Source organism: Brachyistius frenatus, unplaced genomic scaffold (assembly GCF_029030835.1).
Source record: "Brachyistius frenatus isolate BFR_SWC_R1_liver_20210118 unplaced genomic scaffold, ASM2903083v1 Contig_2, whole genome shotgun sequence".
Taxonomy (NCBI): domain Eukaryota; kingdom Metazoa; phylum Chordata; class Actinopteri; family Embiotocidae; genus Brachyistius; species Brachyistius frenatus.
Genome location: NW_027210601.1, coordinates 4,570,166 through 4,589,130, shown reverse-complemented (window position 1 = coordinate 4,589,130; position 18,965 = coordinate 4,570,166). Strand labels below are relative to the sequence as shown.

Below are 18,965 nucleotides of genomic sequence, written 5' to 3'. Positions count from 1 at the left end.
CCCGGTCAGCTGCTGGTTCCTACCCGAGGTGGGTAGGAAGCCAGTCGGAGGGTGTCATGTAATGACCAGGAAGGAGTCAAAGCTCGGTCACAGATCGACCTGAGGTCACAGCTGTCAGGCGAAGCTTTTCTCTTGTCCCCCCGTGTCTTTAATTATCCGTGCCCCTCTTATAGTACAACCTTCCGATTATCGGGAGTTTATGTACACAGTAAAGATCAGTACACAGACCCTGAAGAACAATGCCGGTATCAATTAAAAGCCTTAAAATGTCAGTCCACTGATGAGCAACTGTAATTTAAAACTTATTATCATCTCTCTTGTCTGCTTGGTCCATGTCGTTAGTAATTAGAAAATTGTAATCAAAAACATCAAAAATTCATCTTTGCAGCGATACTTTGACAGTTCATTACATTAAGATGTATTTTTTTCTTTTAACTGAGACAACCCCCCCCCCCCTCCAAAAAAAAAGAGGGGTTGTAGGTTCAGCGTGATTTTGAAGTGTGCTTCAAAGGAGTGACAGGAATGCTTGAGCTGCCTTATTTCCATAAAGAAGCTGTGTGTGCACATGTACAGGCAGAGTTCAAAGTGTACTACGTCTCAATATTGTCACGGCTCGGTCCGTTACTTCTCTTGAGAATGTATTTTCTTTTTCCATCTTGATTGGTCAACACAAATACTAAAGCATCAGGGAGAAATGTAAAACTCACTTTAAGAATCACTTTATTGTCAAGTGTTATGCAGGCAAAGCTTCTTTTCTGCTTGATGCTGTCTTTTTTTTTTTTCTCTTTTTTAAATTTTTTTTTTATTGACATAACACATTTGTACAAACCAGTTTTAAAAATATCAATAAACTGGAGCCTTTGAGGCTAACCTGGCAAAAAACCATTATCAAATGTCATGGAGACGGACAAACATCTTTAGAAAAAGATTTACAAATGAGATGTCACTACAAAATATCAAAGAAAAAAAAAAGTTGGTTGTCACACAAAATATTACCAAAAACATCTAAATTTGTTTGGTATCAACCTTTTTATCTGGAAACAATAGTAACTTGTTTTTTTTTGTTGGTTTTTTTTGTTTTCTTCTTTTGTTATTTATTTTTTCTCCAAAAAACACGTTATGGCGCAAAGAGAAAAAGAAGAAAAGAACAGCAATGTGGTCGGACGTAGAAAAAGAAAAGAGAAAAGCACAAAGAGTAAAGAAGAGAGAAAGCAGCACTACGGCAAAAAACTGAAACATGCTGTACACAACCTCAGGATCAACGCACACAAAATACAAGTCCAGCAAAAGGCAAACATTACAAATCAAGGATAAATAATAAATTAGTCATACACAGTGGGGTCCTGTGTGTTAACATATTTGGGGGGGGGGGGGCGGCAGGGGTTAAAACTATTAATAAATTCTATAAAATAATCTTTTTTAATTTCAAAAGAATGTACGCACTGAACTAACACAGAGCAACACCACCAGAAAACATCCACATATCTAAATAGCCCGACCCCCTCCCACCCACAGCTCACATCACTCTGTCTCACTTTACCTGCCTGCGCTGTATTCTGCTCTCCACCTCCCCACCCCCTCCTCTCTCTCTCTCTCTCTCTCTCCACCCCACCTCACTGTGAAGCTCCCTCTGTACAACAGCTTGTGTTAAGGCAATTGTGGTACATCGGTCATGTAGCGGGGTCAGAGGTGGAGAGGGGTCTTCACCAGAGCGCAGAAAATTAGTGGCAGCGCTGGCGTCCGACGACACCGCCGTTACCAAAGGACAGCACCGCTTTCCGATGTCTTCCCTAATCTCAGAGCGATCTGGCTTGCTTTATTAACAGAGGAAAACTTCCCCTGACAATGTAAACATGGTTTCACTAGGATTGTCATTATAGTATTGCTTTCACTACACAAACAAAGTTGTAGAAAGCTAGATTGTTTTTCTCTATAGAAACCTTTATTTTTCTAATGGCCACTGCGCCTCGATAGGAATGCATTACTTATAAATCTTATTATATGTGCTTTTTTTTTCTACTCTTTCTTTCTTTCTTTTAGATTTATCCCCTATCTTCTTCCACAACAGTTTATTCCTTGACTGGTCACAATAGAATCAACACCTGAAAATCTGATCTGAGGACTAAAACCTGAACAATGAAGTAAAACTCAAACTAGGTAGATCCTCTGCAGGACAGCATGGGAGTACAAATGTACGCTCATTCATACCACGCACACACACACACACACACACACACACACACACCATCCCAAGACTGCCCCTGCCCGTACCATGATTGACCCTCAGCACTGTGTGACAGGTATGAAACAGGAAACCAACTTTGTGCATAGCGTTAGATTCTGCTGCGATTTGGAGAGCGTCTCTCAATGTGGGATGCTTCTAGATTCAGCAGGGTCCCCCTGTCTTGTGCTAATCTACTTACATTCCACTCCCCTCCACCCATGGAATTATTATAGATTAATTTAATAAATGGCAAACTAATCTTTCATACACTGTCTAAATTTTAGTTATTAAATGTTAGTTTTTGTTGTCTGTTTAAGATTGTGATGTTTATATTTTTCGGTTTCTGTTCATCGCATGATCCTGTCTCCTTTGAGTCTCTTTTCATGAGTGAACCACTTTTTTTTAATTTTTTTTTTAAATAATGTAAAACAACAACAAAAAAAAGAAAGAAAAGTAGCCACCTTTACAGTCCCTGCAAAGACCTCCAAAAAAACAGGAAGTCAGCCTTCTGCAAAGCAACGCCTACTCAAACTCCTCCTCTTCCTCCTCCTCCTCCTCCTCCTCCTCCTCCAGGTGATTGGAGGTGGTGGGTGTGGCGGGGTCAGAGTCACGCGAGAGGGTTGCCACGGCGACAATCTGAGGCGAGGCGCCGAGGCCTTCGGGGGCGTCTTCCTCCATGTCGTCAGTGGTGATGATTGCCACCGCGGCTCCGCTCTTCTTGTTCTGATGAGTCTTGATGTGCTTCGAGAGGTGGTCGCTGCGCATGAAGCGCTTGGAGCATTCAGGACACTCGAAGCGCTTTTCTCCTACAGGACAGAAGACAGAGCAGACACTTATAAGTGATCATAAGGGCTCGGAAAGAAATTCGGAAAGAACAGACAGTTCTCTACAGCTAATTTTCCAATTTGCTCGGCCTTTTCGGTTATGGGAAGGTCTGCGATTATTACAGTTATGTATATATGAGAAAAACGTAGAAGTAAGATAAATACTTAAATCGATTTAATAAGCGATTTGAAAGTAGAACCATTTAAAAAAAAAAAAAAAAATTCCAAGTACGACTTCCTCCCCAAATCTTCTCATGTTTCAGCGTCTTAAATTACAGGACTTTCTGCTTTTCTCAGTCGTGTTTCACTGTAAACTTGAACATCTTTTCGATTTTCAACTGCAGTCCCCCCCGTCCCTGTACTGTCTCCTACCTGTGTGTGTCCTCCGGTGTCTCTGCAGCTCGTCGCTCCGCGTGAACCTCTTGCCGCAGAAGATCCAGTTACAGACGAATGGCCTCTCACCGGTGTGCCAGCGCAGGTGGGCCCTCAGGTGGGATGTCTTGCCGTACACCTTCCCGCAGCCCTCCATGTGGCAGATGTGCTGCTTCTTCTTTGTGGGGTCCCCACTGTTCCTGCAACACGCACGTGAGTTAGGAGTGAGCTGGTCTGTGTGTGTGTGTGTGTGCTACAAAACAAATAGGAACGTCGGGGGTTTTTTTGTGTTTTTTTTTGGTCACTGAAGCATTTCAGTTTATCATAATCTTCAGTCAAATCATTGAAAAGAAGTTGAGTAGCATTATCTTGAAAAGTCATTTTTATATTCGCTGCTAAAATATATTTACATTAAACAAGCTCTGTTCTATAACAGCACTTTGGTTTAAGCTGCATATATTTTGAAAAAGTAAATTAACGGAGGACATTTCATTAGTCTGTTTTGAGTGGGGGCTCCACGTCACAATTCCAAATGCTGGTTGGTGGGAAGTCGGCTCTCTCATTTTAGGTGACAAACTACACTGTGTTTATCTGTCCATCAGTTGTCCATCATGTCGTGACAGTCAACAATCGTTTTGGAACAATTGGGTAAAATGATTTCACTGTGGAAGCACAGAAACACTTGGAGATGTCCAAAAAACAGTTTCCTTTGAGTTTCTGCCATTTTCTGCTATTGTTTGATTCAATTCTGCTAAATATGTCCCCTTTTCAAAAATAAGACAAAATCCTTGTTTGCTCCTCAACGACAAGATGTTTAACCACTGTCTGCACATATGCGTTACGATCTGTGTTTCTAATCTGTGTTTCTAATCTGTCCCTACCTTCCCTCTCCATCCCTGCAGTTGGGACACGAGCAGGCGACACGTCGGAGCCTCTTGCTGGGCGGCCCTTCCTGATCCGAGGAACTTTGAACGGAGCCCAGCTGGTCTGGACTCATTGATGAACCTGATGCCACGTTGCCGACGGTGACGGTCACAGGAGACGACTGAACTTTGACCCCATCCTGACCCTGTGGTGGACCTGGAAGGCACATGAAAATGGTGGAAGTTATGAATTAGAAACAAGCACGATAAGGTTTGTAATGGGTAGCCTGAAGAGAATATTACAACGGAGAAAATCCAAAACGGCCTTGAGTGCAACGTCACTATTTGACTGGGCAGGCAGGAGAGCAGGACATCCTGCACATATAATTCAGGTTTGAAGGCTAACTGTATGAAGTATTGCTCCAGAATACTGGACCTTTAGAGATTCATATTTTCTCAATACCGCATAATGCTCTGTCTGTACAACCACACTGCTTTAACCACATTTTATGGAAGTGAATGGATCAGAGCTGGATTATCACTACACATTCATGCAGTTACTCTTCTTGTGTCCTTACCCTGTAGACCAGTAATGGTGAGGGGCAAACCCTGAACCTGAACCCCAGCTGTACCCAGTCCAGCAATGCTGACCGTCTGTACCCCTGATCCTGGGTTGATCTGGGCTGCACTCAGCGTCAAGGGAGCTCCGCTCAGGGACACCAAACCTCCGCTGCCGACTGCCGTCCCACCAGCCACCGGGGCCAGCGTCAGCTGCTGTGGCACGGCTGTCCCGAGACCGCCCTGCAGAGAGACTCCACCTGGCAGCTGCAGCGTCTGCCAGGTGATCTGCCCAGAAGGTGACAGGGTCGGAGTACGAATAAGGACCTGGGCTGGGTTCTGGAAGGCCTGAATGGGCTGCAGGGTTTGTCCTGGGGCCAGCTGGAGGGTCTGAATGTGCTGAGGTTGCTGCTGGCCCTGGGCCTGACTCTGAGCCTGCGGTTGCAGCTGGATCTGCTGCACCAACTGGTGCCCCACCTGGCCCACGATCACCTGCTGGATGGTTCCTGCTGTATCTGTTTGGTTCTGGAGCCCGTTGGCCTGGTTCTGGCTTTGGGAGTCTGCCTCACTGCTCTGCACCTGGGTGTCAGCCGATCCACCCTCCAATCCAGCGGAAACCACTTGAGCCCCATCAGGCACGCCGTCACCTTCAGCCACTGCCATTGTTGTTCCAGTTGCAGCTTGAGACATTGCTGTTGTCAGCAGCTGGTTGCCATTAGCAACAGAGAATGTGCCATCTGCTGATTGAATAAGCTGCACAGCTCCGCCTCCTCCGACATTATTGATCACAGGCAAAGCTAGGGTCATGCCACCGAGGTTTATGGGTACTGTGGTCATAACAGGAGTTTGGGAGCTTTGCAGAGTCTGCAGCTGAAGTGGGAAAGACTGTGCAGGACGGATCTGCAGTGGGACCGTCTGATTGGCTGTAGTTGTCAGGATGGCCTGCTGGTTAGCCGGCTGGAGGATAGCCTGGGTCTGGCCTGAACTGTGGGTCTGGATGAGCTGAACCTGCTCAGGTAGACCCCCGATGGAGGCCGCCTGAGGGCTGATGTGGATCTGCTGTCCATCTGCAGTCTGCAGGTGAGGGATGACCTGATACTGGACCCCACCCCCGGCATTGGGCAGGTTCTGAACCTGGATGATCTGGAACTGCTGCTGCTGCTGATTGGTTGCAACACTGTTGGTCCCACCTATTGCCTTCACCTGCCCAACGGGAAAGAAGTAGTTATACAGGTAAGTGAACAAAAATATTTGTTTTTCTTTTCTTTTGTTTTCATTTGCTCAAACCCCCTGTTTCTCCAACTCCTTTACCTTGCGTCCACCGGGCGAGCTGTCATTTGCCAAGGTGGTGGCCACCGTCACAGCAACAGGTTGACTGGTGTTCTCCTTGGCCATAGTAGGTGCCGCAGTAAAGATCTGCCAGCCGTTCCCTGTGAACTGAGCTGGGAGCAGTTCCAGTTGCTGGGGCACCAGGGCCTGACCCCCAGCTGTGTCCACCACTATCTGACCCTGGAGCTGACCCGCCTGCAACTGGATTTGACCAGCCTGGACCTGGATCTGCTGGGCCCCCACTTGGGCCTGGGCGCCCTCTGCTCCCCCCTGCCCTCCGATCTTACTGCAGGTGGCCGCTAGCAGAGCCAACGGAGAGGGCTGAGAGGAATCCTGGAGTAGAAGAGGGGAAAGAGGGTGGAGGAGTGATGGAAGGGAGGGACAGAGAGAGAAACGTTTAAACAGGGGTGGGTGGCGAGGGAGGGAAGGGGAAGAAGGGAGTCCGAGTTAGAGAGAAGCAAACACAGAGAGCTCATATACATGCACAAACAAAAAAAAAGAAGTGCAACATGGAAGTACGAAAAGCATTAGGCACACTCACACAATGAACAATTTGAAATGAAAACTAGAAAGAGAGAAAGAGCAAAAGAGCCAGGGGTGGGGAAAAACATGGTGCAGAAAAAGAAACAAAAAGCTGAGCGAAAGAGAGAGAGCTGTCAGTGGAAGTGGGCGGTATTACAGGAAGCGAGTGGGTGGGCGTGTGAGAACCACATTTCTCTTTTCTGAGAACACTGGAAGAAAATGCCGCCTTCTCTCTCACTCTCCTCCCTTTCAAAAGAACTAGGTCGCAGACACATTTTTAATGCTGTACACCTCTCAAGAACGGCACAGGAAACAGCCTGGCCTTTGTAACAGCTACAATAGCATGGAAAATAACATAGCAGCAACGCTTGTCATACACATTTAACAACAAAACGGGATGACTGCCCGGCTGAAAATAATCTCCAAAATGTATACAACCTTTACAACCTACTAGAAATAGAATTTCCCCCAGATGTAGAGACACATACCAAACTGCAGGTCTTTAAAATATATCCATTTGCAGAATTAAATCATTTTTAATCATAATTCAAACAGACAATTCAAAAGTAAGGCAGGCTGGAGTATGACAGCCGTGTAAGCCTATTCATGAGGCTCTGGGCTGGTACTCAGCAGGGCTGCACAGAAGCAGGAAGTGGAATTCACCAGAGAAACGCCCCCAGAGGTGTCTGGCTGGCTGACTGGGAGGGAGGGAGGGAGTACATTTTTGGCCTACAGGCAAGGCAAAAGTAATGAACTATAATAAACTCCTTTTTCTTTTCTTTTTACCTGTGATCCAGAACTTTTCCCCCGTTTAGATGCTTTCCCTCCTTCAGATCCAGATGATTCCTTCTTCGAGTCTGCGAAAAGAGAGAAACATGTTTGAATATTTCCAGTCATAATATAATTCTCATGCTGAGTACTACAAAGTCCCAGTATTGGCAGGCATTATGCAAACTCTATGTACTGTAGACACAATCTAGCATGCTGCAGATATAGCAGAATAAAGGTGATCAATAAAAACAGAGGAGAAACCAGTAACCTCATCATCAATATCAAAGGGGCATGTAGCCTCCTTATCTGTCAGACGGATAGAGAGAGGGAGAGAGGGGTGGAGACGGAGAGGGGGGAGGGTACCTACCACTCATAACGCATTAATATACCGAGAGGGAGAGGGTGTAGTTCACGGTAGAAGGCCGGCCGGGTACAGAGGCGGAGGACGGCCTATATGTTCGGCTCTGGGCCGTGGCGGATCTGCCCGTTTGACGAAACCACCCACCGGCCAGGAAGGGCGGTGCCAAGCGGAGGCACAATCAAGCAGCCCCCAATAACGGAGATAACGGAGAGCGCGGTGACCGTCCCCGCTCCGCAGGACCCCTCGCAGCCCCGTCGTATGTCTCTTTTACCGGATAGACAGTCCATACACGAGCAAATTGGCGCTTGTCAGAAGGATATCCACAGAGAAGTTGGCAGTGTGCGACCGTAGAGGCCCACCCACTTCCATTTAAGCATCAGGACAACACCCTCTTCGCTGCTCCTGCCTGTCACCGCCGTTCCTCTCGCGGCACGACGCGGGGACGCTTCGTCGCCGTCCGTCGTGCACCGAAAACAAACCGTCACCGGTGTTTGTATTTTGAGTGTATTCCCTTTTTTTTCGTGCACAATTGATTTTTTTTTTTTTTTAGGGGGATACGAGGAGATAGCTGTGGCTTTTGTGGGCGGACGCGCTCCTCCCACATATTCAGATTGGACGACGAGACTCGGCGTGCGAGGGTCGAGATGGGAGTTGTATTTTGGTGAAGCCTCGCCTTCTCGAGCTGGATAGGGCCGGCGGAACTACAACTCCCATGATGCTCCGGCGCGTCGGTCGGGTTTGGAGCGGCGGTGTTGGTAGTCATGTTGGTGTGAGAGCGAGAGGGAAGGGCGGTGACTTCTGTGTTATGGGGGGTTGGGCGAACGGGAAAGGGAGGTGTGTGTGTGTGTGTGTGTGTGTGTGTGTGTGTGTGTGTGTGTGTGTGTGTGTGTGTGTGTGTGTGTGTGTGTGTGTGTGTGTGTGTGTGTGTGTGTGTGTGTGTTACAGTATAAACGTCCTGGTTTATAAGAAGATACATTTGAGGAACAGAAGTGTCAAGTTAGTTTTGATGTCTTTGAAAAACATGTTTAATGTTGCCTCTATGCTCAAATAGCCTACTTTTTTTTTTTTTTATATATATATATTTAATTGCCTCATCGAAGTCCTTTTCCCTCATCAGTCCCACATCTTTAGTCAACTTTTAAGTTTATGTGCTCAAAAATAAGAGCATTTCCTGATCAAAGGTGAACACTGGTGAAACAAATCGTTGATTGATCCATGAAATGTAAATGTCATTTTCCTCACTTTTATGTAGTTGTGAATTGAATAGCTTTAGGTATCGGGCCATTAGTTGAACCAAAATGCTACGTCGAAACAGGGAAACGCATTAGAGCTTAAAATATCAACTGTTGGTCAATCTGCTGCAGTGTTTGATAACAGATTCTTTTAGTCATTTTTAAGCACAATGCCAAAACAAAAGCGCGTGGCACAGTTGTATATTCAATGTATTCGTGTCCTACACTTTGGGTCAGAATAACAAAGATGCTTGAATTTGAGTCTGGGCTTTGAAAATTAAAAAAATATATATATATATTTTACGATAATTTATATTCTAAACAGATTTTCTTGAAAATAGGAAAAAAATCATTTGTTGCAGCTGTACACTGGTACTTTATTTATCAACTTGTTTTATGCACTAAGTTCTGTATTTTATTTCGAGGTTAATATGCAAGTAGTCCAGCAGTTTTATCAAGAACTCAGATCGGTGTGTTTGAAATAAAACGGTAGCCTCATCAAAAATATCCTACGGCTAAAATGTGACACAGAAAACAGACCAGAAAATGCATTTGGAGTGGATTCACGCTAAGGACTGAATCATGTGTGTTTAGCGGAGCAGCAGACAAAATAGCTGAGGAAAGTTATTTATTGCAGTGGCATCGATCGCTCAGAAGTTTCCTGCTTGTGTAACAGTCTGGAACAGAAGTCAGGTCTCCCACTCGTGGCAAAACCTCTCTCAGTCTTCCAAAGGAGAACTATATTGCAAATGCATCTAAGTAAACTGAGCTATATAGTAGGTCTGTAGCCTATGGTCCCAGGCAAGGGGTTGTCCACTCCAGTGACTTCAGCCAAGTGGACTTTTGGCAAGTTACAGCCCTGGTTCACCAAGCAGAAAACATTATTAGCGGGCAGTGGAGGATATGCCCATGGCACACGATGAAAATATTTAGGCTTATTGTCAGCCAAGGCAATAAAGTGGCACTGTCTCCGTAAGACGTACTTTAACGCTCAGGCAGGATGGTGCTGACAGTTGTTTTGTGATCCCTCACGGTATGTGGAAAGTGAGGTCCAAATTTATCATTTCAACATTTTAGGGCTTTAATATATAACATGGATCTTGTTGTTTGGATTTTCTAAATTAGGCATTTATGAAGTGTTGTCATACTGAGATATTTGTTATCAATGCCCTGACTTTTTCTCATCAGAGGACAAGAGAAATAACTTGATTCGAACAAAATGGAACCACCACCAACCCAACCATGTTTTTGTTTTCACTGTGAAACTACACAGACACACGCACACACACACACACACACACACACACACACACACACACACACACACACACACGCACGCACACACACACACACACACACACACACACACACACACACACACACACACGCACGCACATGCACACACACACAAACACCTGGGGTGGCCCAGAAACATACATATACACATGCACTGTAATTACAGCGGAAGCCAAGTGCCTTGTTCCCGCCCCTTGGGCCACTCGGCAGGCCGTTGCCTAGCAACGAGGTCTGGTCTGAAGAAAGGTGGTGGTGGTGATGGAAGGAGGTGTGGCTGTGGTCTGTTATAAGTGCAGTGCACACGAGGAAGCCAATTTCCGATATTCACTGCAGCAAATGCTGTGTGATGTAGTGAAGCATTAATCCTCATTAAAGTTTGAACATTTAACCTTTTGGTAAGAAAAGTCCTTGAGGCAGCCTAAAAATCGGAGGTCCTTGTAGGCTCAGCAAAAGCCCCCAAAAACCTTGGAAAGCTAATCAATGAATACTCCTACAACGTGAAGAAAGTAGAAATTATTTTAGTATTTGTTTTCCAGCTACTGCCACTAGATGGTGCCATATACCTAATCCAGCCTCGTACAATTTGTGCCCATACTTCTTTCTGTTTCCATGGAAGATAATGTGTTCAGATCTTAAATTATGTAAAAGTAGAAACAACGCCATGTAAAAGATACTCAGTTACAAGTAAAAGTGTAAGCAGCAAAATGTACAGAAAGTTTCAAAAATAAAATCCCAGACAGGCCTTTTTATTGCATATGCTATATAATTAATTATTCATAATCAATTCACATGCGAGAAGGAAGTTGGAGTTGATTATTACTACTTTGCATAACCTACTGTTAGGTTGATTTATTATAATGCACGTAGTTTGTTCACTGATCATTTTGTAAGTGTAAAGTTATAAAGTAAGCCACTGTTACTGATAGCATTTCCTCCTGAAATTTACCAAAGTTTGAAGTGTATGAAATGAAAATACTAGAAGTACATTCTACCTCAGGACCTTTCTGTGCTTTCAAATAATAACAGGCCATAATTCTATGAAGGCTGTTTCTTTATGAAAAAAATAACTGATAAACTAAAGTGCTTCAGTCTTTAATGAAGTCATACCTGATGTGTGTTTTTTAACCCTCGTGTTGCCCTCGGGTCAAAATGACCCGCAGCTGTGTTCAACCAAGTTGTATTTTATTTCTATATTTTTCTATTTTTTGGGATCATTGGTCATCATTCTTTAAAGAAACCCTCACAGCCTCCTTGTCACCGATGATCCCCAAAAAATATGAAAATAAAATAGAACTTGGTTGAACACAGCTGCGGGTCACTTTGACCCAAGGACAACACAAGGGTTAACTAGCCCATCAGTGGAGTAGCCTCTATAGTTACTTCATGTTCACAAGAGCAGAAATACATTACATCTTTCTTTCGACTGTAATATGCATTTGATTTAATGCCAAAGCAAACTGAAAACAACTACAACTTAATGTGAAAACAAATCTGCGTCTACAACTCAAGACCTGAGAAAGTACACAAACATATGCAGAACAGGCTTTGAGAGCAAATGAAGCCAGAAATATGAGTGTTTTAGGTGTTTTAAATGCCACTAGATTTTAGTGAGCAGAAGGGTTCACTCAATATCTGTAAAGCTGTGCACTCTCAGTTGTGTATTTTTTTTTCTTCTCATTTATATGCCAACTCCAACTGGGAACACAGTAAACTGCCTTGGATTTAAAGTGTCATCTTGATACATTTCATTTGCCTAAAATAAGCTGAAATAGCTCGAGAAAAATGTGAGCGCAGTAAATTTGCAAATGAGCTGTTGGATCAGTGTTTGCGTGTTCTTCAATCTTAACATTACTGATCAAACCAGGAAACGTTTTTGTGCCAAGTCAGCAAATGTCCTTGTTGTTTCGAATCAATCTGAAAAAAATAAAAAAATAAAAAATAAAACAGCTGTCAGAGTAAGTGTCCAGTCATCAGCCTTGCACCCTGGATTCACAGCAGTGCTGCCCCTCTGAGTGGCGCACCATCGTCTCAGACACCTCTGATGGATTTGATACCTAGTGTGGAGGTGATTGCATTGCCCAATACAAAACATGAAGGTGTGTGTGTGTACAGGAATGTGAAGTTGATGTTGTGCATCTACGCATGAGCATGTTTGCAGGTGTGAGTCAGTACATGCTTGCGTGCTGTGTTGGTATCCCCAAGCTTTCTGCACACACATGTATGCGTAGGCGGGCATTTGACACATGCAGCCGTGGCGTCAGGATGTCTCCCTTTCCTAAAGGTTAGGTTGTAAAGACAAAGAGATTTATGACTTCTACCATGAGTTAATGTTTTGGCAGTTGCCTCTGTGGTTCATATCATGTGTGCGTGCGTGCATGTGTTTGTGTGTGCGTTCGTGTGCGTGTGTGTGTGTGTGTGTGTGTGTGTGTGTGTGTGTGTGTGTGTGTGTGTGTGTGTGTGTGTGTGTGTGTGTGTACAGACCTGGAGAACTTGTTGACAAGTGATAACAGATATGCCTGTCGTATAATGATACAAGCTGTTGGTTAGATAGATAGATGGATACACATAGATACATAGATATAAACATTTATAAATAGATACAGTAAATACAGACAGATGGTAATTCTTTACTCATCCTTTCTTGCCAGTAAATGTGAATGACAACAGGTGATGTCACTGCTTTGTTTATGACTCCTCATCATCACTTCCTACTTCTGTTACACTACAGCACACTCAGTGTTGGATGATTGAGTAACAGTAGCTGCGAACATTTGCGTATTTCTACATTTTCAGTTCATTATCTCAATAACCTGAGGAGATGTATCCTTGTGGGATATCTTTCTTTTTATGACTGGAAGTGTGACACATCACATTCGACCGAACAGGACTTGCATGAAGTCATGTGAAAGTTGGCAGCGTCTCACTTTAATGATAGTTGAGTGATTGATGTTTCCCGGTGTCTGGACCAAGTGGAAAACAGCCAGTGCGGCTCAGTGGGCATGGTTCCAGTTCAGAGTGTGGGTGGAACATGTATCTAACCCACAATGAAAAAAACCTTTGTCAAGGGGATTTTTTTTTTTTTTTTTCTGCTGCGGTTGGAGGCTTTATCATTTTGTCAGCATATTGCTGTATGAATGTCCCATGTACTTTTGTTTTAAAAAGCCACTTAAATGTTGTGGTTCCAAACCTTTCTTTGCTCTTTACTCTGCAGTATATATATATTTTTTTAAAATCTGTGCCAGTTCTCATCCCTGACAAACAAAGTGGGGAGATTTTAATGTCGTGACCTAGATATTTGCAACTAGATATGTATGTGTTTCCTTATCGTATCAAGCTTATACAAGCGCCCAGCCCACATGGAGACAAAAACTCCTGCTGCAGTGTTTAAACATTTGTCAGACAATAGTGTAAATTTAATGTAAACATCTCAATCATTTATCCAACCACACATTAAAAGAAAAGGGGGGGAAATAGAGAGGTGCTTCTTCTGAGTTTTAAAGGCACAAAGGGCTTAAACTGGCCAATGTCTCACTGAAAATGCAAGTTAGAGAAAATGTTTAGGAAATTATTAACTCTGCAACACTTACCCTAATCTGCATGCATGCTTGCATTAATTAGTTAATACAAATATCTAATAAATGGTTTATAACACACAGTAGCGTAGTTTTACGCAGCTATAAAGGCATTCAGAGTATTTATTATTGTGCAGTGTCCATCAACATTTACAACATCTCCTGTGAAGATATTTCTTTAATATTATTACAACTGTTCAATTTATTGTCATTTAATACTATATTGTTGTGCACAGTGTTGGCTTGCACTTATGGATGCTCCCCATAGCAGAAAATATGTGCAAACAAACGCATATAACATTTATATTTGTTTACCATTTACTAAATGTTCATATACAGCATATAAATGCTCAATAAAGGGACTTAAAGTTTTGATTAAACTGTGTGACAAAAGTGAGTGAGTGAGTGTGAGTGAGTGAGAGTGAGTGTGAGAGTGCGCGCGCGCAAGTGTGATGTGTTTCTCAAGGAGTTATTTCACAATTACCCACAACACCAGAGTGCAGAGAGGAATGTTCACCATGGTTGTCATGGTAGCAACAAGAGAAACATCAGTGACTGAGCGGCAATATATCATAGAGGCTGACCATCATCTCTGACTTAAACACCTCAAAGGACAACAAGCCTGGCTCTTTTTTTTTTTTTGTTACTCATCTGCATCAGGTCTTTGACTTTAGTTCCAATACATCTAAAACCAATGATACACTTTGAGTTCAAACACTTAAAAGATCCAATTCAACTGCTTAAAATGGATCTGACAAACACCAAAGACAATCTGTAGATATGTGTGCTTTAAGTCTGTCTTTGAGAAATGTTTATATTAGGTTAAGATGTCCCCCTAATATTTTCAGCCAATAACTTTAATGTCAGGCAGTAAGAGAAGTAACAAATGAGTCAGGACATTTCACAAAATAAATTGTAAACTGAAGGCATTTCAGTTTTTCAATGCTGAGATTTAATAGCCTTGTATGAATGACTATCAGATAATATTTTTAATACTGCCCTGTAATGGACTGGCAACCTGCCTAAGGTTTACTCCACCTTTGCGCAAAGGCAGCTGGGATACGCTCCAGCCCCCCTGTGATCCTGTTCAGGATAAGACGGGTACAGATAATGGATGGATGGTGTTTTGATACTATGAATAGACTTACAAAAACAAAGGCACTTGTCAGTGGTAAATGGACAATGGGAAATACAAAATAAGATGGAGCTTGCGATCAGTTACTTTCCTTTTTGTGTTTGATGAAATTGTAAAATATTACAATTTTATTTAACATTCATTGAAAAGAGATCCAAAGTAGAGCTGCGGTACTTAACATCTCTATAGGCACTTCAATGTCGCACGGTTTGAAAACATCATATATTGTACAATTTCCTTTAAGGCTGTAATCTGTCATAGTAATTAACTGAATGTTAAGTTGACAGAAAACTATCTCACATTCATTTTAAGAATCATTCAAATGTTTTTTTTCAGCAGAGCTGGCAAGAATTTATTGTTGTATTTTCTTAAGCATGAATATCTGCTGCAGTTTTCTGTCGTGTTCTATAGTGAACTGATAAAACAAGCAATCTGAATTTGTTGTCTTGGGTTTGGGAAAGTTGTGGTGGGCATGTTTCACTGTAATCTGACATTGGTAATGAGAATATTCATTAGTTGCACCTCTACAATCCATATTTGACTCATGTTTTTGCAGTCAGGGTTTAAATATGACACTAATCCTCAGCGACTCTTATCATTGACATATAAGTTAGGACTTTTAGTTAAATGCTGACCATCAACATAATGTGTTTGAATTATTCTGTATCTTTCTCCTGCTATTTACTGTGTGTATGTAAACACTGCATAAAGCACTAAAACCTCTGTTTACTGCTCTGTCCACAGCTCTTTGTTCAGACATTAACCAAGAGGCCAAAAGCTGAACATACCATAATTACAAGTCCTGTGACTCAGAAAACACCTTCAAAGACATCTGAATGAACAGAATGTACAGAATGTGTCTATTGGCGACAACTGCAGGTATTTACTATTATTCTCTCAGACTATTCATGCCTCGGTATGTCTATAGCACTGTGCCCACAAATGTATAAGTGTGTGATCACACTCCAGTTTAGATACCTTCCCACTCCTCTTTTCCACAAGCACACACACACACACACACACACACACACACACACACACACACACACACACACACACACACACACACACACACACACACACACACACACACACACACACACACACACACACACACACACACACACACACACACACACACGTACAGGTGACGTTAGAGACATTACAGATGCACCTAGAGAGGGGAAAAGTCAACTTACGGTCAGCCTGCAGAACTACTATATGACCCCGGGAGTTCACAGGTCACGACGAAGAGCTCCTGAGGACAGGAGATGAGATGAGATGTAACATCATTATGGGAGAGGCAGGAGCAAGACCTTGAACTGAGAGTGAACTCTGAGTTGAACTGTGACTCCATAAATCATGCATTAAGCTTAAGTTTTAAATGCAGTTGAAAATACATAATGACTGGTCTGCTGTTGGCAAACGAAATAGTAAAAATGCTTATTTACACTAGTTGATGTTTCAAATCGAAAGTAGCAAAAAGCGCATCACAGTTGTATCCTGCATGAATAACACGGTTCTTGGGTGCTTTGTAGTTCAAGGGTCTTTATGCGAGGCGTACACAAATATACTGAAAATTAAATGGGCTCTCCGTTGTCTCATTTGTTTCACCATCAGAACTTGGCAGCCACAATGTAGTTTAAGGATGCAGAATTAAGCTGAATTGAAAGACTGTTAAAGAGGACGGGACCCATGCTGTGCTTTCAGACAGTGAGCAAGTGTGTGTTTAAACAGTCTCTTTGAAGCTAAATGTGAAATGATTACGTCTGCTTAGAAGTCTGCAGTCTGCTCGGCACTGTGTGTTTGTGTGTGCGTGCATAGACCTCTTTGAAGATGGTCCTCTCGTATGAGTTCAGGAAGACCTTTACAGCAGCGCTAAGTGGAGGGTGCAGCACACTATAAAGATCCAAGATACCTGTGTGGATGTGTGTGCATGTTTATGTGTGTGTGTGTGTAGTTCAGGCAGGACCTGACATGACTTGCGGGCCTGGTAGAGCTGACGCCAACCCCTTGTTTCTGGCTGTCTGTGTATGTCCTGAATGACAGCCCAGAGGCAGTGCATGTGTGTGTGTGGTTAGGTGGGAAAAGAAACGTTTCATGTTTGACGGGAACCATCAATAAAACAGCAACCATGAAATCACCTCAAAACCACCTGAACCAGGTCAGAGAAAGTGTGTGTGTGTGTGTGTGTGTGTGTGTGTGTGTGTGTGTGTGTGTGTGTGTGTGTGCGTGTGCGTGTGCGTGTGCGTGTGCAAGAAAGAAACTGAAGAAGAGTAGAGGATGTATTGACCCGCATTTTTTTCTCTAAAATGTTTTGCAACTTCAGCCACTGTGGCCTGGTTGAAGGCCACGTAATGCAGGATTTGTGTGTTTCTGGCTGTCCACAGATTTGATTGTAATATGCACAGATAATGTTCAATTTGAGCTTGCCTTATAAACTGTTCCCATTTTCAGCCAAATCTGGGGGTGTTTTGCGTTTCTTTGTGGAATAAATTAACAGTTTGTTGCATGGCAATTAGCATGAAAAAGCAAGCAGCTCTTTTCCAGTCAATTTAACATCAGGCCATCTCTCAGTGCTTTTCTTAACCCCCTCGTTTCCTCTGCTCCCCCAACCCCTTAATTTTATGGCAGGCATTGTGGCGAGGTGAAGCGCAATGAGTGGGAGGAGCACAAGTTAACCAGGAACATAGCGTGTGTGTGTGTGTGTGTGTGTGTGTGTGTGTGTGTGTGTGTGTGTGTGTGTGTGTGTGTGTGTGTGTGTGTGTGTGTGTGTGTGTGTGTGTGTGTGTGTGTGTGTGTGTGTGTGTGTGTGTGCGCGCGCGCGCGTTGGCTTCTATGTGGTTATTTGCCTGGCTGAGTGTTGCATGGAGTCGCAATGAAAAGTGCTTTGGCCTAAAACATATAGCAGAGTAAAAAAGGCTAAATTTCCTGAAGGGTATTTGTGTGTAATAAATTAACAACAAACAGTAATAAGTATTGATTCTTTGGACTTTTTGAAGTAGTTTGCTGAAAATGTTCAAAACCTTAATTATTTGCATGTTACATATATGATAAGATCAAATAAAATAAGATGGGATAAGACCTTGCAGAGGTATGAGAACAGATTAAGGCTTTTTAAAACTAATACTACATGGAAAATATGCTACTACATTATATACACATTATACACTACACAGTATATGTTTCTGTATTAGTTTTAATACACTTTAGCATTTAAGAGTTGTAGCATCAGATGAATCGACTATTATGAAGATATGTCAGTTGTCGGATTGTTATTGAGGTTTCAGTTGAAGTGAAAGCACCAAAAGAACTCAATTGTGGAAATGTAAAAGCTGAATTGTCAGCTCAAGCACATGATTAAAGGGGAAGTGCCGGAGGAACATGTGTATGCACTTAAAACAGCGTGTCAGTGTGTAAGCATTGGTAACTGGTGATATGTCAATAGAAGTGGAAGTTCTACAGGGATTTCCAGGGGGTGACATGGCTTTCTTTTTTTTTTGGTCAGACTTGAACATCAATGTTTGGGATGATTTCAATAATAGTCTCGGATTCATCTTCATCACTCCTGCCAGAAAGCCACATTTCCGAACAGAGGGTCAATTTTAACCAATAGTTATGATAAACAAAAATGCAACAGTAAAATCCTAGCTAACAAATATTAGATTTGCCCTTTAGAAATCACACTAAGACACAGTAAAAGTTGGTTGGTAGTTGTCCAGGTACAGATAGCAGTTAGAAACCTCACAAACAGACCTTCTGGTGGGGATGGTGGAGTCTACTCAATCACTACTCGCCTCAGACAGACAGATGGACTGCTGGCCAAGAGGACATAAGCACACACACATACACATGACCTAGACCCCCCACGCTGAGGAAGCAGTGATCAGATGCATCAAGTCCATC

General features: G+C 43.0%; 1 protein-coding gene across 2 annotated transcripts; it reads right to left on the bottom strand.

Annotated features, from left to right (window-relative positions):
* Nucleotides 1-703: 703 nt before the first annotated feature.
* On the bottom strand, nt 704-8,435 carry sp4 (sp4 transcription factor). 2 transcript variants are annotated; one of them, XM_069694818.1, is made up of 7 exons: nt 7,831-8,435; nt 7,479-7,549; nt 6,153-6,503; nt 4,862-6,044; nt 4,302-4,500; nt 3,421-3,614; nt 704-3,030 (listed from the first exon to the last, which is right to left on the bottom strand). In XM_069694818.1, the coding sequence occupies exons 1-7, from the start codon at nt 7,835-7,837 to the stop codon at nt 2,747-2,749; spliced, it is 2,289 nt and encodes a 762-aa protein (XP_069550919.1). In that variant the 5' UTR covers nt 7,838-8,435; the 3' UTR covers nt 704-2,746. The 2 variants fall into 2 exon arrangements, with proteins under 2 accessions (XP_069550919.1, XP_069550910.1); XM_069694809.1 differs by having other exon boundaries at nt 3,421-3,620; nt 7,831-8,434.
* Nucleotides 8,436-18,965: the final 10,530 nt, after the last annotated feature.

What these genes read in the sequence shown, in the direction of transcription:
- sp4 (XM_069694809.1), bottom strand. An exon ending in GCTCGCCCGGTGGACGCAAG is followed by an intron (nt 6,045 to 6,152) that starts GTAAAGGAGTTG and finishes CCCGTTGGGCAG; the next exon opens with GTGAAGGCAATAGGTGGGAC. An exon ending in CACCATTACTGGTCTACAGG is followed by an intron (nt 4,501 to 4,861) that starts GTAAGGACACAA and finishes TGTGCCTTCCAG; the next exon opens with GTCCACCACAGGGTCAGGAT.